The 21,886-nt window shown below is 60.5% G+C and overlaps 1 protein-coding gene across 1 annotated transcript; it reads left to right on the top strand.

Moving 5' to 3' along the window:
* Nucleotides 1-7,931: 7,931 nt before the first annotated feature.
* Nucleotides 7,932-21,558, top strand: GPR132 (G protein-coupled receptor 132). The gene is made up of 3 exons (XM_024759216.1): nucleotides 7,932-7,986; nucleotides 12,318-12,411; nucleotides 18,708-21,558. Exons 2-3 carry the CDS (start codon nucleotides 12,405-12,407, stop codon nucleotides 19,727-19,729), a joined length of 1,029 nt encoding a protein of 342 aa, XP_024614984.1. The 5' UTR covers nucleotides 7,932-7,986; nucleotides 12,318-12,404; the 3' UTR covers nucleotides 19,730-21,558.
* The last annotated feature ends 328 nt before the right edge of the window (nucleotides 21,559-21,886 follow it).

Below are 21,886 nucleotides of genomic sequence, written 5' to 3'. Positions count from 1 at the left end.
AGGGGGGTGACTCCAAGCGCTCCCCGCTCCTCCCGCTCGCCTGGGGCCCTTACGAGGGTTCCTGCACGTCCGTGTGCGACAGCGTGTGCGTGCGTGTGCGTGAGTGCATGTGAGCCTACGTGCCGCACGCGCGTGCCCCGGGTTCACTCGCGTGTGGGTAAACCAGCGAGCCTTGGTGTCCCAGGTGGTGAGGAAGCTGATGGGGTGCCAGCAGGGCTGGGGTGGAAGAGGCCCATCCAGGTGGGTGAGGGCAGTGCCAGGTAAAGGGTGCAGAGCTTCGGGTGAGGAGCAGGAAGTGGGAGCGGCTCTGCCACTGACCTGAATCTTCTGCGGTGGGAGGAGCCCGTTCTCGGCCTCCTCTGTCTGGGGAGGGGGGCGGAGGGAGAGGGGAGCGAGGGGGGAGGGGAGCCTCACCCCACACCCTCGACAGCCCCACCCCGGCAGTTTTCCTCCCCAGGTCACTTCTGCTTTTTTACTCAGTGGCAGCGGATGAGGGGGAGGGCACAGCGCCTCAGACCCTGCTGTGCAGCTACAGACCTGGAAGCACCTTCTCGCCCCGCCCTCCTGGCACCTGGGCGGCTTCCCGGGTCTGGGCTGGTGGTGGGTCAGGGGCAGCCCCTCTTGGCAGGGCTACCAGGCAGCCTGTGTCCCCGCCCACCCTCCTCCCATGGGGACATCAGAGCAATTCCTAACAGGGGCCTGCTTTAGACCCGCCCACAGGCCCTCGGGGCTCCCTACCCCGAAGGCAGTGCCGATATTTGGGGCTGGAAAATTCCTTGTGGTGGAAGAGGGCTGTCCTGGGCATTAGGGGCTGTCTGGCATCAAGTCTAGCCTCCCACACCCGATGCTAGCAGCACCTCCACCCCAGCTGTGAAACCCAAAACCGTCTCCAGAAAGGCTCAATGTCCCCCGGGAAAGAAATCGACCCATCTGGGGACCCCGGGCAAGGTCCTGGGCCTGGATGGGCTGCAGGGAAGTGAGGCCCTCGGGGCCTCAGAGGCAGGGGATCCCGTGGGAAGGCTTGTGCTTTCACTCCTGACCTGCCATCTGCGGCCGACCTTGGACAGCTGAGCCGGGAGGCAGACTGGAAAGAAGGCAGACGCTCGGACACGACGTCCGTGAGCCGCCACCCTGCCACGCGGGCTGCTCCGCGCTGCCTCTCCGCTTCCGCCTCAGCTCTCGCTGGACAGAGCTTTCCAAAGCGCCTGGGGCAGGGCAGGTGAAGGGCTGCACACACCTGCACTTCTGCTGGGCAGGGGCTGTTCTGCCGTCCCTCTGGGGGCGGCCTGGGGGTGGCCCTGGTCTTTGGGACCCTTCCTGTGTCATGGGATCCGTAGGACAAAACAAGCAGCTCCCAATGGCCGCTGAGGCTGGACCGCAAGGGCCCGAGGGCCACACTCCTGGGAGGGCAGCTGGGCTGAGGGAGGGCAGGGGTCCCTTACCTGGGACGGGGAGACTATCTTGCCCCTGCTTTGGGCCTGGCACACAGTAGGTGCTTAATAAAACAGCTGTTGGCCGAGTGAATGGCCTCCTTGTGTGGCCCTGTGCACATCCTGTCTTGCAGAGAGGCTCACTCACCCGGCGCCTTCCCGGGTCCTCGGGGAGGGGGTTGGTGGGTAGCCCTGGACAGGGTGAGCACCTGCCAGCCAGGCTGGCTCGGGGTCCCCGGCCAGGTGTGCTGAGAACCGTGGACACTGTCCACCGGGCATCTGCCTGCTGAGCCTCCCTCCCTGGGGAGGCCAGGGACGGCCCTGGGGGCTCGTGGACCAGCCATGGCTGGGGGCCCGTGGGCCGCGTCCACGCAGTTGCCGGCGCCTCTCCCCCGCACGTCTCTACCTGCAGAAGCTCCTCGCGCACCTTCAGTATTAATTCTTGTTAATTGTAGCACCCGTGCTCTCCTGTTCTGTCTTCGTGCGTTAACTTGGTCCAGGCATCCCCTCGGACTAGAGGGACAAACAGAGGGGGAGGCCCTGTCATACGAGCAGGATTCGGTGTGACGGTGACCCTGTCCTAATGTCTGGAACCCGCTGGTGCCCCCAACAGACACTGGTGATCGTGGGTCCCCAAAATATCACCAGGACAAAGTGTCACTTGACGCTTCCTTTTTTTTGCGGTACGCGGGCCTCTCACCGTTGTGGCCTCTCCCGTTGCGGAGCACAGGCTCCGGACGCACAGGCTCAGCGGCCATGGCTCACGGGCCCAGCCGCTCCGCGGCACGTGGGATCCTCCCGGACCGGGGCACGAACCCGCGTCCCCTGCATCGGCAGGCGGACTCCCAACCACTGCGCCACCAGGGAAGCCCTCTTTTTTCTTTTTTAAAATTAATTAATTTATTTATTTTTGACTGAGTTGGGTCTTCGCTGCTGCGCGCGGGCTTTCTCTAGTTGCGGTGAGCGGGGGCTGCTCTTTATTGTGGTGCGTGGGCTTCCCTTTGTCGCGGAGCATGGGCTCTAGGCACGTGGGTTTCAGTAGTTGTGGCACGTGGGCTCAGGAGTTGTGGCTCACGGGCTCCAGAGCTCAGGCTCAGTAGTTGTGGTGCACGGGCTTAGCTGCTCCGTGGCATGTGGGATCTTCCCGGACCAGGACTTGAACCCATGTCCCCAGCATTGGCAGGTGGATTCTTAACCACTGCGCCACTGGGGAAGTCCCTTGACGTTTTCTACTGAAGAGTTGATGGGTGTTTCTAGAAGTTCTGGAATGAACAATAAGGTTATTTGCCACATTTAGCTTCCCTGGGAGGGGCGCCATTCTGTCAGTGGAGACAGGGGTGCAACAAATCCTGTTAATGCTGGTGGGCCAGAGCCATGTGGGCCAGAAGCCACGTGGGTTTATGGTTTCAGTTCTCCATGTGGGTCCTGCTTCCCAGGCTTGGGGGTGGTGGGTCTCCTGGGGTTTCTGGGGGGAGAAAGCCACCTTCAGGGGAGCTGATCCGGCCTTTACATTGGGGCCTTCTCCCCTCCATCTCCCCTCCTCATCCCTCCCCCAAACCCCCTCTCCCAGTTTCTCTGGTCTCTGGGGTCCTCCTCCTCCCAGATCAACCCCCCTCTGGACGCTTTTCTCATCTGGGGGCAGTTTCGTCCCTGGGCCTGGGCAGTGTGCGCCTCACCCACCAGTCCGGGACCTGCCCTTGCCAGGTGGAAGGGAAGCTGGTGACCACATGTGCCCAAGGCAGCACACCCCCAATACCTAAATGCCCCTTCTTGCTTAGGAAGAGCACCCAGGGTCAGTGGGCACAGTGAAATCAAAGACCACATTTCCCAGCCGCCCCTGCAGTTGGGCGTGGCCACAGGACTGCATTCCTGAGAAGGCAAGACCAGAAGCATTGGGTGGGGATTGTGGGATGTCTCCTCAAAGCGGGGGGGACATAGTCCTCCAGTTCCTTCCTGACACCTGGAATGCAGATGTGAAGGCTGGAGCTCAAGTAGCCATTTTTGACCAAGAGTCAAGGCACCTGGTTTCCCAAGGCCATGGAAGCTGCTGAGCCAGCCCTGGGAGGGGGAGAGAGAGAGAGAGACAGAGAGAGAGAGAGAGAGGGAGAGAGGGAGAGAGGGAGAGAGGGAGAGGGAGAGAAAACCCCTGTGTGTTCAGCATGGTTGTCTGGGGTCTCTGAAGTGATGGGTAGCCTGTCCTGGGCTGATCTAGGGCACACTATAACTTTGTTGAAACCATGACCTATGATTCACACTCAGAGCATGCCCTGGTCAGACGAACACGGGCTGGTAATGAGTTTCAGAATCACCAAGTTCTTGGGATGACAGCTTCTCAAAAGCCCCTTTCCATTCCCAGCCTCTTCTCTCTCAGGGAAACTCTCCGCAACTGCCCTGAAAGCCCCTTCCCTGGCTGGTGCCGGGGAACTCCTGCCCTCTTATGAGAGCACTGAGTCCCATGGAAACCCCCGGAAGCCCCCTGCCTCCCCCTCCCCCAGCCCGATTCAGTGACTCAGCATCACTGAGGCTCAAAAGTGGGGGAGGGGGGAGAGGTCAGCAGTCAGGGAAGCCTGGCAGGCTCACTGGAAGAAGAAAAAAACCAGTCATCTCAGCCAATGGGATCCGGCGTTGCACAAAAGGACAGACACACACGACGGAGTAGGGCTCAGTCCAGGCACGTGGTGTTTGGTGATCGACGGACAAAATTTACCGTAGTAACAAAGCTAAAGAGACAGACCATGTAATCATCCCCACAGAGGCAGGGCGGATGGTTCATCGAGTCTGGGAGAACTGGAGTGTCCTCGAGAGTAACGACTGTGGTTGACAGAAACACACTGAAGATACAAAAACCCACGGGTCCTGCACACCCGTGTTCACAGCAGCGTTACGCACGGCAGCCAAAAGGAGGAAGCAACCCACGTGTCCATGGACGGATGATGGATAAACAGATGTGGTCCACGCACACAGTGGAATCGGATTCAGCCATAGTGGGGAGTGAAGTTCTGACACCTGCTCCAACACGGGTGGACCTCCAGAACCTCATGCTGAGTGAAATAAACCAGTCCCCAAAGGACAGATCCTGTGTGATCCCACTCATATGAGGTCCCTGGAGCAGTTAGAGTCCTAGAGACAGAAGTAGGATGGTGGGGGCAGGGGCTGGGGGAGGAGAGGGGGAGTGAGTTGTCGAATGGGGACAGAGTTTCTGTCTGGGGAGGTGAAGAGTCCCAGGGACGATGGCAGTGGTGATCGCACGACCAGTGAGTATACTTATCACTGAGCTACTGACTTAAAAGTGGTTAAAGTGGTAAATTTTATTTTATTTTTAGTTATTTATTTATCTTTAATGTTGGGGTAGGAGTTTATTAATTAATTAATTTACTTTTGCTGCGTGGCGTCTTTCGTTTCTGTGTGAGGGCTTTCTCTAGTTGTGGCGAGCGGGGGCCACTCTTCATCGCAGTGCGCGGGCCTCTCACTATCGCGGCCTCTCTTGTCGCGGAGCACAGGCTCCAGGCGCGCAGGCTCAGTAGTTGTGGCTCACGGGCCCAGTTGCTCCGCGGCATGTGGGATCCTCCCAGACCAGGGCTCAAACCCGTGTCCCCTGCACTGGCAGGCGGATTCTCAACCACTGTGCCACCAGGGAAGCCCCTAAAATGGTGAATTTTACGTTATGTATAATTCACCACAATAAAAATCCCTGAGTCCTTAATGATACTCGGCGAGAGGGTGAGAGAGAGTCCAAGACCTTGGCTACAGCAGAAGGCGACTGTTGCCTGTCGGTTGGGAGGAGAGGGGAGGGGCAGCTCATTTCCCCCCTGAACCTGCCGGAGGACACAGGTGGAAATGTCACATAATGGGAAAGTCACCACTTAGCCAGCCAAGCAAGGTGGCTGCCCTGGGGTGGGGTGTGGGGAGTACAGCTCCAGGAGGGGCGGCCAGGGTGCCAGGGGGCATCCACCCCACCACCCATCACCGGCCCTGTCGAAGGAGTGGTTGTTGTTGCCGTGATCCCGGTGCCAGAAACGTCGAACTGAACCTGCCGGGGCTTTAGAACCACTTCCCAGTCACGGGAAGCCCGTGATGGAGAACCACGTACAATGACTCTGGGAGGACCCAATCAAGCAAATCTAGAACGTGCGACATTTTAGGAGACAGGCCCCTTCAGAAAGCGAATGTCACGGGCGCAAGGGGTCGGGGCGCTGCTTCCGAGTGAGGAGACCGAGAGGCCTGATGTCAACCAGGTGCGCCATCCCTGCTGTAAACACCTGGGGACAACCAGGCTGGCTGTCGGGGGCCGAGGGGTGCAGAGGGCGGGCAGGACACACACGTGGCTCTGGAGGTGAGCTCGGGGGTCTGGGTGCCGGGCCAGGGGCCTCATTCTGCTCAAACACGAAGCCCATCTCAGGGATCTTCGTGCCTGTTGAACGTGGGTGGTGGTCCCCTCCTTCCCCTATAAAACATTTAGGAGCAGTGAGGAGAGTAGAGACGTTGCCTGGAGGTGCATGGTGCCCGGCAGATGCCCGGAGAGCGTCGCCACTGCCCGCCCTCTTACCTCTTCTTGAGTTTGAATCCATGAATATTCAACCCACTTAAAACGGTGAATAATGTTCCCCTGTCATGAGGTGATGGAAGTGAGGTCGCAGACAGGGTCAGTGAGGAAGCCCTTCTGGGTTCACAGACACCTGCCCGGTGGAAGTGGGACCACGGAAACTAGTGGCCTCTTCTCAAGGGGGCCCCCAGGACATTGTCAACAGGGGGCTACAGGGTCCCCCTTTGTCCTGCCCGAAAGACACTCAGCCTCCAGGAAAAGCACCCAGCCCCCTCACCACCCCCCCAACCCCTTCCCCACAGCTGCTTTGCTGGTCAGGAATTGAGCTCGGAAGGGGGTGGGGTGGGCACAGCTGCCACCCCCCAGCTCACAGCCCTCCACTCCCACCGCAGGGGCCCACGCTTCCCTTCCCAGGCCCCCCTGAAGACCCCAAGGGGAGGATTCAGCTGCCACCCCTGACCCGACAGCCACAGCACGGAGGGTGACGGTGGCCAGGGTTTCAGGCCCAAGCGCATCAGTTGGGTGCGGGGCAGCCTCGGAATACGCGGACCTCTAGGTGGGCGTGTAGAAGGGAACAGTCCCGGGGAGGGCCTGGGCCGCCCCCATGATGACAGCTGTCCCCCGCCATCCCTGAGGGTGTCTGGCCCACTGGCCGGATGTGGACAGTGCCCCGGCTGAGGCCCTGCCTCACTCAGACCCCAGGGGTGTGGGTACCACCCAGCCCACCCAGAGCCTCAGCTCTACCTTCCTCTGCTCATCTGGGGAGAGCTGCCCTGGGCAGGTGCTCCGGAAAGGCCAGGATGAGTCTGTGCTCAGACCCGCACGTGCCGCACAGCCAGGTCTCTGGGCGCCATGTCCCCACCCACCCTGAGAAGCTGCTGCTGTGGAGGTGGGGGAACGGAGAGGGAGCCGGCCTCCAGCCACCAGATGAACGTCCGAGGGAAAGTGCAGAGTGGGGGCCAGCCCTCCCAGGCTCCCCGGGCCCTGGAGGTGAGGGGGGTGGCGGTGGCCTCATTTCCAACGCCGCCTACCGCCCGTGCTGTGGTGCTGGACACAGGTCACCCACAAATGTTGGTGGGCCCAGCCCTGCCCTGGGCTGAAGAGCCAGGTCAGCAGTGGGGACGCAGAGAGGGGCCCACGGTGTCTCTGTCTCACCCCGAAACCCAGAACCAGCCCAGGGTGGTCAGGCAAGGTGGCGGTCACCTGCAGCCCCCCGCATCTTCCGAGGACACTGGCCACGTGCTTTAGGCTGTGATCCTGCAAGCCGGAGAGAGACACACAGACCCCCCCATCGCCAGCGTGGACACTGGGTCCCTGGGGGAATCCCACGCGGCCTCTCAAGAGAAACTCACCCTCAGAGGCCACCTGGCCTGGCTGGGATCGGCTTCAGGGGCTCAGAGACACCACCTAGACGGGGTGTGCCGCCCCACCCCAGGATGGGGAGTGGGGAGGGCGGGCTCCACGTGAGACGTCTGGGCGCTGGGGACAGGTGCTGTCCTGGGGCCACGGTGGGCAGTGCCGGGCAGCATCTCTGCTCCCAGTGCCCCACGGGTGTCCCTGGGAAGGCAAGGCCTCTTGCAGGCAGCCCTGCTCTGTGCCCAGCGGCCTGTGAGGGGCCATGCCAGGCCTGGGCCTGCGGAGCTGGGGTCCGTCTCCCCGGGGGTCCCTGCCCCTGGGTGCCCAGCCGCAGCTGTCTGGGAGCAGTAGGCACCAGCAGCCCATGCGAGCTGGTCCCATGTCCGGCCCGAGCAGCCTAGGAAGGTCCTGAGGGAAGGCAGGTCTGGGTGTTGCCAGGACCACGAGGAGTGGCACTGAGGCCGTTTTCAGCAAAGCGATGAGGCCACAGTCTCAACACCAGTGAGAAGACGCCCCGGCGGGCTGGCCAACCCCAGGTCGTGAGGTCTCGCTCTGTTTGCGGTTTGGGGAGTTTTAGAGGCACTCCTGCTACTTCCTGAAAGCTCTCAACTGGGCCTGCAAGGAGGGAGCACGAGGCTGGCGCCGGGCGGGCCCTGAGTAAGTCCCGGGCCCCTGTGCGGGGAGCAGTCGGGGTGGGGGTCTGAAAGCAGAGTGATTCGTTGGCATAAAGGTGGGGGCTTGGTGGAGGGTCTTAACCTGGGCTCCTTTCTCTGCGGCCCCTTCAGAGCTGCTGAGATCCCCCTTTGCAGGGTCCCCCGCCCCCCGGCTGCAGTGCTGGGCCGGCTGGGAGCCGGGAGCCGGGGGCTTATCCCCCTGGGACGCTCTCCTTGCCGTCTGAAAGTGTATCTTAAATGACGGGAGGGACCTACTGCACACGCGGGGCATAGCGCGACGGGGGCCAGCGTGGGGGGCCAGGTCGCTCAGGGCCTCCGCCAGGCACTCAGGGACTTCCCCGGGGCTGCGTGCTTGCCGCTGATTCTCGGAAGTGGTGGGGAGCCCGGCGGGGTGGGTATAACGCGTGGCCACCCTGGTCTCCTGGGCCTGGTGGGGCCAGAGGCACGTGGGCGAGAGGAGGGACGGAAAGACAGGGGGTCTCTGCTGGGGTGGGCAGCCAGCCTGGTCCTGAGGCTGGGCAGCTCGCGGGCTTCTTGGGACGGTGTCCAGCGCCAGGCCCTGTGGGGGGGCTCCCGTAGGTGTCTGCCGAGAACAGTGGGCAGGAGCTGGGCGCTGAGGAAGGGGTTCTTCCTGGCGTCTCTGCCTGGACAGTGACAAGGTGATGCTGTAGGGGTTCCTGCAGGCAGAAGGGAGAGGACGGAGACGCCTCCGGTGATGGTGGGACAAGGTGCGGTGTTCCACCCCCTAGCCATCGAAGAAGTGGAGGTGCGTTTTAGAAGGCACATTGTAAAAAATCTACCTAAATGGGGGAAATGGAGATGGACTCCTGCTGTGCTGGTGAGATGGGGGCCCCGGTTCAGTTGCCCGACAGCAAGGAGCTCAGGGGCCGCAGGGCCTGCTAAGTCAGGAGCTCCCTCCCCAAAGTGTAACCTGCGCAGAGACAGAAATAAAGTCGAAGCTCTGAGTGGGAGCAGGTGGGAGTGAGAGGTTGGAAGTCACCCGACAGGCCCAGCCGTGGTGAAAGGGTAAAGACGTCCCAGCAAACCCACAGGGGTGATGAGTAGCCGGGGACCAGGCTCCACGGCGTGCGATGGGGCACCGGGAGGTGAGGGCAGCGGGCGTGCTGGACGCGGGCTTGCCCCCTGTGCTTTTGCGTTTGTTTGAAGCACTCCAGAGTGAAACGTCTGAAAGCGTATCGTAGATGGCGGGAGGGACTCAGTGCACACGCGGGGCGGAGGGCGTCGGGGGCCAGCATCGGGGGCCAGCGCCGGGGGCCAGGCCGCTCCTCACTGTCACGTGAGCATCCATCCAGACGCAGTGCTTCCTGTGGGGCTTCCGTGGGCCCTTCGGGGAGGTGCAGGCACTAGGGTGGTGCCCAGGGCCAGAGGGGGTGGGGGCGGGGGCAGGGGCCGCTCGAGCCCAGGGGTGGGTGCGTAGGGGCTTCGGGCTGACCTGGGCCACCCACCCCGTGGCCTGTGGCTGTCACAGCCCCCCTGGAGCACAGAGAGGGGACGGAGGCCCTGGGCCCACCAGGCTGACATGCGGGGCAGGAAGGGCAGTGAGGCTGCTGGCGTGGAAGATGCATCCCTCTTGGCACCCGACCCCGGGAGAGGACGAGGGGGCACCCAGGCCTATGGGCTCCTGGCCGGCAACAGCCCCAGCTGCCGGTGGGGAGGGGCCACGGGCACTCTGGGGCTGGCAGGGTGGGGACACCAGGAGGGGACAGTGCACGGCCACCCCGGGAGGAGGCAGGGGCGGGCGGAGACCTGAAGCCATGTGTCCATTGGGCAGGGAAAGGCCAGGACGAAGCCCAAGGCTGGGCTGAGCTCTGCTGGGCAAAAGGCCGGGGCTGGGCCCGGGGTCAGGTGCCCATGCCTGTGGCCGCGAGCGGGGCAGGACCGCACCCGGGCGTGGGGTGGTTCCAGAGCCTGGCTGCTCCGGCCTGGGCCTTCTGTGGCCCCCAGTCCTCTCAACGTGACCCCCGCACCCTGCCGGTGCGCCTGACAGTCAGGGACACGGCCCCGGGTCTGGAATCAGTGCTCTGCTCTGCACAGACTGCACAGGGCAGGGGGGCTGAGCAGGGGCCCCAGGACCGCACAGTGTCAGTTAGGCCGCTTCCTCTGGCTTTTGCAGAAGTGACTTCTAGAGACAGTGGTCCCCTTTCTGCTGCCATCTGCATCAGGGAAGAGCCGGGCGGCGCAGCCCCTGGGGGAAGGGACCACCTCCCAGTTTTCCAGAATCTCAGTTCTGACAAAGGAATCGGGCCCAGTGTGAGGCTTTTGTGTCCCTCCCAGGCTCACGGGGCTCAGGGGCGTCTGGACAGCTCCCAGGTGGGCTGGCACCCCTGCAGCTCATGTGGGCCACCCTCACAGTTGGAGACCCTGCTGGATCCCCCTTCATCGGGCTCAGCCCTCCCTCACCCCCGAGCTGACCGGGCCACAAACCCGCGTGCCACGCTGGCCCCACTGGGTGGCCACCCTGAGCACCTTGGGCCATCTCCTTAGAGGGGAGAGTTCACTCTGCTTGCGGGTCTCAGGGCCAGGTATAGACCTCAGGCAGCACACCCCGGGGTGGCCCCTGCCTGACTTGCAGGGGGCTGACTGAGCAACGGGGGTGCAGGGATGGGCAGGGGAGGCCCATTGACCCTCCAGGCCCACGCCCACCAGTCCGTCAGGACGTCAGTTTCGAAAGGTCAATGCGTTTCTGTGCTGCCGCAGCGCCTTGCCTTTGTCTGTATTTCCGAGGTCTTGCTTACAAATCTAGGTCGATGAACTCTGCAGCCTCAGGTAAAAACCTTGGCTTCCTGTTATTTCCCGGTGGTTCGTCGGTTGTCAGCACAGCCGGCCTGCCCAGTGTTGGGGGGCGGGGCCTGCACCTGCCGACGCCCCACGGCTGGCTGGGGGCTCCGCCCGACAGGGGCTGTGGGTGGGGTCTGGGCCTGGCTCCAGGCTGGCTGAGGAAGGGTTTAGAGAGCCCGCCTCCCCCAGACCCTGTCTAGCTGACAGGATGGAGCTTACGTTAGGGGCACCTCTGGTTCCGGAAGGAAGCAGAGAGTTGGGGGGGCCAGAATCCTGCCCCATCTGCCCGCACCCGTGAGCCCGTCCACCTCTGTCGTGGGCAGTCTCCCCGGGGTCCCGGGCCCTTTCACAGGAGCAATGTCCATGCACTTTGCATCTCAGGTCATTCTTTCACCAGGAAAAATTCCTAGAAAGGATTTTATCTGCTCAGAAGTGAAGCACAGGGCTTCCCTGGTGGCCCCAAAATAAATAAATTTATTTTTTTAAAAAGTGTAGGGCTTCCCTGGTGGCGCAGTGGTTGAGAGTCCGCCTGCCGATGCAGGGGACACGGGTTTGTGCCCCGGTCCGGGAAGATCCCACATGCCGCGGAGCGGCTGGGCCCGTGAGCTGTGGCTGCTGAGCCTGCGCGTCCGGAGCCTGCGCATCTCCGCAACGGGAGAGGCCACAGCAGTGAGAGGCCCGCGTACCACAAAAAAAGAAAAAAAAGTGAAGCACATTGAAGATTTTTTTTTAATTAATTGATTTTATTTTTTGTTGCATTGGGTCTTTGGTGCTGCGCGCGGGTTTTTTCTAGTTGCGGCGAGCGGGGGCTACTCTTCCTCGTGGTGCACGGGCTTCTCATTGCGGTGGCTTCTCTTGTTTCAGAGCACGGGCTCTAGGTGTGCAGGCTTCAGTAGTTGTGGCACGTGGGCTCAGTAGTTGCGACTCGCAGGCTCTAGAGCGCAGGCTCAGTAGTTATGGCGCATGGGCTCAGTTGCTCCACGGCATGTGGGATCTTCCCGGACCAGGGCTCGAACCCGTGTCCCCTGCATTGGCAGCCGGATTCTTAACCACTGCACCACCAGGGAAGCCCACATTGAAGATTTTTGAGACATGTTACCAAATTGTGCTAGAAAACATCTGTGCCCGTTTATGCTCCCAACACAGTGGAGGATCCCACTTCCTCACTCTCTTGCCAACACTAAGAATCAAAGTTCTTTATTTTTGCCAATCTGATAGGCAAGGAAAAGACCACTGTTGGGTTGTTTACGTTCGCATTTCTTTGACTATATAAGTGAAGTTGAGCGTTTTCCAATTTGTAGGAGGTACTTTTACTTCTTCTGTGAATGATCAGCTTCGACACTTATTTCTGTGGATTTGTGGGAGTCCTTTTTATATTAAGCCTCGGCTGTCGTGTCCCACAGGATGAAGACAAGACTTGGCACTTAACACATGCTCACTAACCGTTTGTCAAATAACTTAATTTGTGATTTAATCTGATTTCCCTAAAGCAATTTCAACCCACCCTTTCTCCAGGTCACGTGAAACTCTGGAGGAAACGTCTCAAGAGGATCGTCATATGACATACACCGCAGCCCCATCCTGAGCCCAGAGCTGTCGGACATGACAGGTGAGAGCCCCGCCCCATGCCTCCTTTGACTTGGAACATTTAGGAGGGAGCCCACGAGAATTTTTCTACCAATGCAGTTTGTCTCATAACAGGGAAAATTACTTCAAAAATTAGCATGCAAAAGTAAACTTCTCGAGGGACTTCCCTGGTGGTGCCGTGGCTAAGACTCCGCGCTCCCAATGCAGGGGACCCAGGTTTGATCCTTAGTCAGGGAGCTAGAGCCCACATGCCGCAACTAAGACCTGATGCAGCCAAATAAATTAAAAAAAAAAAAAGTAGACTTCTTGAAATAAAAACTAACTCAGAAACAATAAAGCCGGAGGCTGGGCTTCCCTGGTGGCTCAGTGGTTGGGGGTCCACCTGCCGACGCAGGGGACACGGGTTCGTGCCCCGGTCCGGGAAGATCCCGCATGCCGCGGAGCGGCTGGGTCCATGAGCTATGGCCACCGAGCCTGCGCGTCTGCAGCCTGTGCTCCACAACGGGAGAGGCCACAACAGTGAGAGGCCCGCGTACCGCAAAAAACAAAAACAAAAACAAAATAAAGCCGGAGGCTTTCCATGAAGACATCAGGAAGCACGCACTTCTTAATTCTCTTGAAGTGCTAGAAGAGAACCAAGAACAGGACTGAAGGAGATGTGGAGGCTCTGGGGTCCACCGGGGCCTCATATCCTGCCCACTTCTTGTGAGAGACCCCGTGCCGAACCACAGATGCCCCACAGAGCCTCCTTCCCCTCCCGGGGTCTCGTGTGCCCCCAGCCTGGGAGACTCCTTTCCCAAACAGTCAGAGTCCTCTGAGTGCCCCGTGGTGGGAGGGGCAGGCTCTCACCTGTGTGCTCAGTGCTGGTCACCAGATGGCTTGGGGGAGGGGACTGGGTGTGGGCAGGTGAAGACGGGAGGCCACGTGCCAGCCCTGTGGCCCCAGCAGGTGACATGTGGCTGCACTAACTATACTGAGTCCAGTCGGCACCCTGGTGGGGTGGGCAGTGTTGGTAGGGGTGGCTGGGAGCAGCGAGGGGCCCACAGGCCTCACCTGGGCCTCCACTTGGGTTTGGGGTTCCCTCGCACTCTGCCCCCCAGAGTGTGGCAAGACAGGATCGGTGCTGGGATGGAGCCAGGGCAGTGCTGGGGTCCAGCGGGTTGGGCTGGTGCCTTGGAGGACTCGCATGGCTGGGAGGGACGAGCCATCCAAGCAGGGCCAGCCTGTGCAGACAGGTGTCACGTTTCTCCCACCTGAGAACCGCCCTCCGCAGCCCGGTGCTCCCCTACGCGCCGCCAGCCCCCCCGCTTGGTGCAGCCCGACTCGTGTGGAGAACTGACAGCCGGGTCTGATGACTCCCCGACACCCTCCGTCTGCACGTGGAATTAAGCCTACATCCTAGAGGTTAGGGCCATGAGTGGGGGCCAAGAAAAGGGACCGCCTTGCTCCCATCGGGACAGCCACTGTCAAAACCAAAATACTGGGCTTCCCTGGTGGCACACTGGTTGAGAGTCCGCCTGCCGATGCAGGGGACACGGGTTTGTGCCCCTGTCCGGGAAGGTCCCACATGCCGCGGAGCAGCCGGGCCCGTGAGCCATGGCCGCTGAGCCTGCACGTCCGGAGCCTGTGCTCCGCAACGGGAGAGGCCACGACGGTGAGAGGCCCGCGTACCGCAAAACAAACAAACAAACAAACAAAACAAAACAAAAAATACCAAGTGCTAACGAGGATGTGGAGAAATGGGAACCCCTGTGCGCTGTCGGTGGGACCGGAAAATGGAGCAGCTGCTGGGGAAAACAGTATGGAGATTCCTCAAAAAGCTAAAATAGAGACTCACCATATGATCGAGCAATCCAGAAAAAAGAAGTGAACTTGGGACTTCCCTGGCGGTCCAGTGGTTAAGAATCTGCCTTCCAATGCAGGCGACTCGGATTCGAACCCTAGTCAGGGAACTAAGAGCCCACATGCCGCGGGGCAACTAAGCCCACGCGCCACAACAAAGAGCCTGCGTGTGGCAGCTAAGACCCAGCGCAGCCAAAAATAAATAAGAAGTGAACACAGGTGTGGAAGAGGTATTTGCACACCCATGTTCATGGCAGCACTGCTCACAATAGCCAAGATGTGGAAGTAGCCCAAGTGTCCACAGACAGAAGAGTGGAAAACCCTCATGTGGTCCATCCACACAGTGGGCTATAACTCTGTCCTAAAAAGGAAGGATGTTCTGACACATGGACCCCGAGAATATGATGCAAAGCTAAAAAGTCCCAGAAGGACACATTCGTTATGATCCACTCACAGGAAGGGCTGGGGCAGGAGTGGGCAGTGAGTGTTTAATGGGGACGGAGTTTCAGTGTTGCAAGATGAAAAATTCTGGAAATGGATGTGGTGACGGTGGTACAACGTGAATGTACTTAAGTGCCGCAGAAATGGACACTGAAAAGGGTTAAGATGGTCACTTTTATCTTAGGTATATTTCACCAGAATTTTAAAAATTGGGAAAAACAAGTGAGTGGCACAAAAGGGTGTTGGGAGCACGTTGGGGGGCCGACAGCTCCATCACCCTGGGGACCTTCACAGCGAGCTTTCAGCTGAAGAACGAGCGCTGCTCTCTGCCCACCTTCACTGGCCTGCCGCTAACCTCTGCACCAGGTCGCCCTGCGGGGGGCGGGGGGTGCTGAAAACCATGCATGGGCACTGGGGCTGAGTCCCTCGGGAGGGCCCTCGAAGCCCGAGGGATCCCGGACGGCTGCCCACCACCCCACGGCCATGTCAGCGTTGGGACGCCCCGAGGTTTCCTTGGCTGTTGGATGTGCGTGTGGAAAGGCCCAGGGGTCACGGGCTGCGGGAGCAAGGGCCACGTTCTCTGCTGTCGCTGAGGCCACCCCAGGCCTGTCCAGCCTGCTGTCCACTCCCCTGGCCGGATCACGGGGCCATCACCGCCAGAGGCTGCTGCAGCTCCACCTGCGACCGGGCGCTGCCTGCGGTTCCCGCTGACCTCAGGGGGCTGCTCCACCCACAGTCTGCTGTCCGAGGTGCACAGGGCCTAAACGGGACAGCATCTCCCGAGGCCAGGGCACAGGCTCGGGGCGGTGCGCGTCCCCCCATGGCCACCCAGATGCTCCTGTCGCATGGCAGGTCCCAGGGGCGGGTCAGGAGGGAGAGGGTCCAGGGAGGCTCTGGGCACAGGTCAGGCGGTGGGTGCTGGGGTCACCGCCACGAGAGCGACCCAGGAGAGGCAGGCTGGGCGGGAGAGGGAGGGCGCCTGGGACACGCTGGCTTCCTTCCGCATGTCGTGTGGGGTCCCTCAGCCCAGGGAGCCCCCGGCGTGAGTCACCGCAGTGTCCGTGGATCCTTAGATGGGGGGCAGAGGGCTCACCCCTACAGCAGGGCACTTGGTCCTGTGACTCATTCCTTGTCCCCTCGGAAACACCTGGTGGGAAGGCAGGTGAGGGCACCACCTCGCAGGTGCCTGGAGCACCCCTCCCCACTGGCTTCTTTCCCCCTGTTGAGAGGGGTGGTAGCTGGTGTTCCAGGCAGGGCTTCAGGGGAGGGCAGGTGGGCATCCAGGTCCCGCCATCCTCCTGGGTCCTCCATGACAAGCAGGCACTGGAGCTTGGAGGAGCCCCCAGTGCCAGTCTGTGGTTCTTCCCAGCCCCCCATCCCAGCAGGGACCCCAAAGCCCCGGTGAGCTTCCACTTCCCATGCCGTGGCCCACCAGCCCGGCTCTGCATGGTCCCAGTGCGAACCCCGCAAAGCCCAGGTGACACATCTGAAGAGCGTCGTGAAAGCTTGCCTGAGCCCGCAGGGGTGGAGGGAAGTCGGGAGCGGGCGGCGGGCCGTGGGCTCTGGGGAGCCCTGGGTTGTGTGACGCCGAGCTCGCTCTGAGCTGGGCTTCATATGACGGCTGACGGTGGCGACTGTCCCATGTAACTGACGCTTGGAATCAGCAGAGGGACGCTGACAGGCCTAAGGCTTCAGGGCTCGTTTCATGTTTATGGACTGACTCCTTCCCGCTTGTTTCTTGAGGGGACAGCAGGTGAGCCCTGGCTCCCACGTGGGGAGGGCGTGGGCTCTGAATTGGGATACCTGCATAGGGACTCCAAAGTTCAGCTCCGCTATGAGGCCTGGATGGAAACCAGCCCTGGAGTAAATCCAAGGACTCCTGCCCTCCCGCCACCTGAGCCCAGAACCCCTCGGTGGACAGCCCCCCCCACTCAGGAAACGCCCACGGATAACGCCCCATCAGGCGTGAGCTCACAACCGCCACAAGACACGCGCAGGAGCCGGCCTGTGGGAGGGTGTGCAGGCACTGTGCCGTGGCGGGGGTCCTGCCTCCAAGACTGCAGGTGCTGGGAAGGCCACACACAGTGACATCAGTACGTTGGGTGAATGTGAGATCAGAGACGGAAGGAAAAACATAAGCAGAGAACAAGAGACTCGAAAGGGAGCCAGATGGAGTGTCTAGAAATGAAAGACATGATCCCTGAGTTTTAACGGAGTGAACGAGTAAAAAAAAAAAACCCACCAATTAGACACAGGTACAAAGAGCTCACAAACTCAAGTTCAATGTCAGTAGGTTGCCCGGACAGACGGATGGTCCTGCAGGATGGGGGAGGGGGGAGGGTGCAGAGCGAGGTGAGGATGGGGCAAGAGGTCTAGCATGTGCCTGGCCAGAGCCCCAGGAGGCAAACAGGGGGCCATCCGGAGCACTGGGGTGTACAGAGTCTCAGATTCAGGGGTCCGAGGGCACGGCAACTAGAGAACAGGTGTCCGCCGTCACAGCTTCAGAAGCCAGAAGACGGGCTGCAGCGGGGCCGGAGCTAAAGCAGACCCCTGGGGGGACCGTCCTCCAGAACTGGGGTAAAAGTGCATTTCAGATGAACCAAAGCTGGGGCAGGCTCTCGTCCACAGGGCTTGCGAGGGCCGTCCTCAGGGAAAGGAGGGAATGACCCTGGAAATGCAGCAGATGGAGGACAGGGAGCGGGTGGAAGTCTGGCCGACACGTGGGCACCTGTGAACAGGGAGGGACAGTGTGGACACAACAACAACCACGGCAGGAATAGTAATAATGACAACATCTGACCTACGGGGTGAAACAGGCAAAGAACCCACACGACTAACATAACTGGGACCAGAACTGCACATCAGCCAAACGTGGGGCCATTAGAGCAACAGCGTCCCAGGGTTTGTGCCCACGCAGGAGGTGAAGGTTCTGACTAACTGTAGACACTCCTAAACATGTACATTAAAACATCCAGGGTCCTCTCGCAAAGATTAAAAATGGCTTAATACTCTCCAAAACAATAAAGGGGGAAAGAGACTAAAAACTAAACTCAGTAAATCCAAAAGATGTATTGTTTGCTAGGGCTGCTGTAACAAAGGACCACAGGCCAGGTGATTTATTTTTTTACTTTATTTTTTGGCTGCGTTGGGTCTTTGTTGCAATGCGCGGGCTTCTCATTGTGGTGGCTTCTCTTGTTGTGGAGCACAGGCTCTAGGCACGTGGGCTTCAGTAGTTGTGGCACGTGGGCTCTGTAGCTGTGGCTCTTGGGCTCTAGGAAACAGGCTCAGCAGTTGTGGCACACGGGCTTAGTTGCTCCGTGGCACGTGGGATCTTCCCGGACCAGGGCTCAAACCCGTGTCCCCTGCGTTGGCAGGCGGATTCTTAACCACTGCACCACCAGGGAAGTCCAGATCAGATGACTTAAATCACAGACATTTCTTCTGTTGTAGCCCTGGAGGCTGGAAGTCCGAGATGGAGGTGTGGGCGGGCTGCATTCTTCGGAGGCCCCTCTCCTCGGCTTGGGATCGCCGTCTTCTCCCTGTCCTCACGTCGGCTTTCGTTCACGCGTGTCCCTGGGTTTAAATGTCCCCTTTTTATAAGGACACAGTCATACTGGATTAGGACCCACCCTAAAGATCTCATTTTGACTTGGTCACCTCTGTAAAGACCCCATCTCCAAATCTGGTCACGTTTTGAGGTCCTGGGGCTTAGGACTCCACATATCTTCTTTGGGGGGGTGGGGGGGGACACAATTCAACTCATAACAGAAGGCGAATAGAGAATAAAGTCTCCTCAAGCCCACAAACAGCACTTTGGAAAATGACTGTTGGTGACGAGGACACGGTATTGCCGGCCTTGTACCCTCGAGGCCATTGGCTGGGGGATGGGGGATTTAGGATCACTTTAGGAAACCGTCTGGAAAACGTTAACCCTGGCGCGCCCAGTCCGCAGCTGACAAGAGCCTTCTTGCGCCAGCACATCTGATTCAGGTGGTTCCCAGCGACACCCGCCCTCACGCTGTCTCTGCCCCACAGGAAACGCCACGCCGGTGGCCAGCCCTCTGCCAGGGGCCCTGTTGACTGGCGTATCTCCCCAGAACTGCACGGTGCCCGTCAACGAGAGCAGGGTGTTCCTGGTGACTGTGTACAGCACCGTGTGCGTGCTGGGCCTGCCAGCCAACTGCCTGACGGCCTGGCTGACGCTGTTGCAGGCGCGCCAGGGCCACGTGCTGGCCGTCTACCTCTTCTGCCTGGCGCTGTGCGAGCTGCTGTACATCAGCACCCTGCCGCTCTGGGTCGTCTACATCCAGAACGGGCACCGCTGGCTCCTGGGCCCGCGGGCCTGCAAGGTGACCGCCTACATCTTTTTCTGCAACCTCTACGTCAGCATCCTTTTCCTGTGCTGCATCTCCTGTGACCGCTTCCTGGCAGTGGTGTATGCGCTGGAGACGCGAGGCCGCCGCCACCAGAAGACCGCCATCCTCGTCTCCGTGTCTGTCTTCGTTTTGGTGGGGCTCGTCCACTACCCGGTGTTTCAGATGGAGGAGGAGGGAACCTGCTTTGAGCCGCTGCCGATGGACCGCAAGATCGCCGGGTACTACTACACGCGCTTCGCCGTGGGCTTCGCCATCCCTCTGTCCGTCATCGCCTTCACCAACGAGCGCATCTTCAGGAACATCAAGATGAGCACCGGCCTGAGCGCCGCCCAGAAGGCCAAGGTGAAGCACCTGGCCGTCGCGGTCGTGGCCATCTTCCTGCTCTGCTTCACTCCCTACCACCTGGTGCTCCTGGTCAAAGCCATAGCCTTTTCCTACTACAGAGGAGACGCAGGCCTTATGTGCACCTTCGAAATCAAACTGTACACGGTCTCCGTGGTGTTCCTGAGCCTGGCCACGGTGAACAGCGTGGCTGACCCCATCATATACGTGCTGGCCACAGAAGTTTCACGCCAAGAAGTGTCCAGAATCCACAAGGGGTGGAAAAAGTGGTCCATGAAGACAGACGTCGCCAAGCTCACGTATTCGAAGGATTCACAGGAGGCACGGTCGCCCACATAGCTCACAAACGGCTACGCCTTCCCCAAGCCTGTCCGCCCACCGGGGCCACCGCCGGGCGCGCAGCCTCGCCATGCACCCGGGAGGGCCTGACCGAGGGGGTCCTGCTGAACCCAGCGTGGGAGTCCAGGGCCGATCACTCAGCTTCCCACGGAGCCTGCCCGCCAGCGTCCACAGCGCTGGCTGTGGAGCCCCCTCTGGACGGCACGCCGCAGATTTCTGGTTCCTGGAGCTTCTGCCCCTTGTGGGTCCCAGCCCCGCAGGCTTTTCCACTGGGAGCAGAAGCCCCACAAGGGAGGTGGCAGCACGCCGAGGGTAAGGGCGAGTCTGCCAGCTGCAGGGGGAGCCCGTGGCAGGCAGGAGGGCTTGTTCTGCCTGGCGCTCTTGGCTATTAGCGCACCGCAGGGTCGCAGGCAGAGACCGTGTGGCCACAAGGCGCTGCCAGCAGCTGGCACGGGCCCTGCGGGCGGTAGGTGCCTGTCAGCCTCCGCGTGATGGCTTTCTTTTCCGCGCTTTTCTGCAAGCGTTGCTTGGATGACCGTGATAGTACGTGGCGGGGCCTTTGTTCTTCTGCCCCAGATTGTCAGTGCAAACCGTGCCCCTTCCTGAGGTGGCTGCTCACGGGGCCTTGGCTGGGGCCTCTCTGTGCTGCAGACCCTGAGGGGAGCCGGGGGGCGGGGTGCACCCACATGGCCTCCGGAGGGAGCCCCAGGTGCTTGTGGCAGGAATGCCCATCAGCCGGGAGGGCCGGGGGACACCCCAGGCAGGGTGACACTCCGCCAATGGGCTCCGAGGACGGCGGTAAGTCCTCCGCACCGAGGCTTCCCAGCTCCGCTGTCGGGCAGAAGCCGCCGAGGGCCAGGCCAGGTCACAGCGCTACCTCCGTTCCCGCATCTGTGACAGGGGCCAGCGACACCTACCTCAGCGGGTCGGCATTGGGGGCTGACCACACCCACCGCTTCTGTTCGCATTTCCCTAAGGCAGCAGCGATGGACGTTCTTCATTGTGAGAGACCCTGAGAGGATATGTGATTTAGAAAATACGTTTAGAAATAAAAATGCAAGAATACACGTCGGTGCCAACTTCCTAACCTGGGGTAATGTCATTTTACCTTCTCAGGTAAACGTTTCCCTCTAGGCACCTCTTGGAGGGCCAAGCCCTGGGGGAGGGGCGTGCGCCTGGGCTCTCCAGGTGATGGGCCGGCTTCCAGGAACAGTCTGGATTATTCAGGGCCGGGATCACAGGACGTTTCGACAACATCTGACGTATGACTTCCCGGGGCTGCTGTAACTAATTACTGCAAACTGGGGGGCGTAAAGCAAACAGGATTCTCTCAGCCTTCTGGGGGTTGGAGGTCGGAGATCAAGGCGTGGGCAGGGCTCCTTCTGGCGAATCTCAGGCGGCGGGTTCCATGCCTCGCTCTTGGCCTCTGGCACTGCCGTGCCCCCCCACCCCAGGTTCACCCCCCTCTCTGTCTCTTTGGACTTAGGGCTCCCCTGGATAATCCAGGGTGAGCTCAGCGCTACATCCTTAGCCAAAGCCTATTTCCAAATAAGGCCCCGCCCCCAGATTCCGGGGAGTAGGACGAGACGGATCCTTCCGGGGGCCACCAGTCTATCCACTACGAATGGCAGGAAGGAGCGAGAACCATGCTCTGTGGCTCCCAGGGGAGGAGTGGCCCCCAGACTCACTGCCCACTCCTCGTCGCTCCGCACCTGTCACCATCCACTTGGCGGTGACCGTGACAAACGTGGGGAAGACACGGTTACCGCGCGAGCACCCCACGACTGTGCTCTGGCCTCCCAGTTGCTGCGAAAATCTGCTGTACAAAAAAAAAGAATGATGGTAGAGTCTCTCTGTCTTTTTCATTAATACCCTTTCTCGGCAACCTCACGCCGCTTCCTTGCCAGTTTCAGGAAAAGTTCCTGGCATCCGAAATCCCAGCCTGGGGCCCTCCCTCCAGCCCCCTCACCTGGCAAACCGCCCCCCAGGACCGTCCTTGCACCCTAGCCTCTCGGGCAGCGGCACTGGCCCCGGGGTTTCGGCATCTTACGCCTCAATTTCAGTCACGGAGGTAAAGCTCATGCTCCCACCGAGGGGAGCCGCAGGGCCTTGTGAGCAGGGTCCCCACCTCTCCGTCCATGAGAGTCCGGAGCCGCA

Source organism: Neophocaena asiaeorientalis, unplaced genomic scaffold (assembly GCF_003031525.2).
Source record: "Neophocaena asiaeorientalis asiaeorientalis breed wild unplaced genomic scaffold, Neophocaena_asiaeorientalis_V1.1 scaffold476, whole genome shotgun sequence".
NCBI lineage: Eukaryota > Metazoa > Chordata > Mammalia > Artiodactyla > Phocoenidae > Neophocaena > Neophocaena asiaeorientalis.
This window is presented reverse-complemented; position numbering and strand designations above follow the sequence as displayed.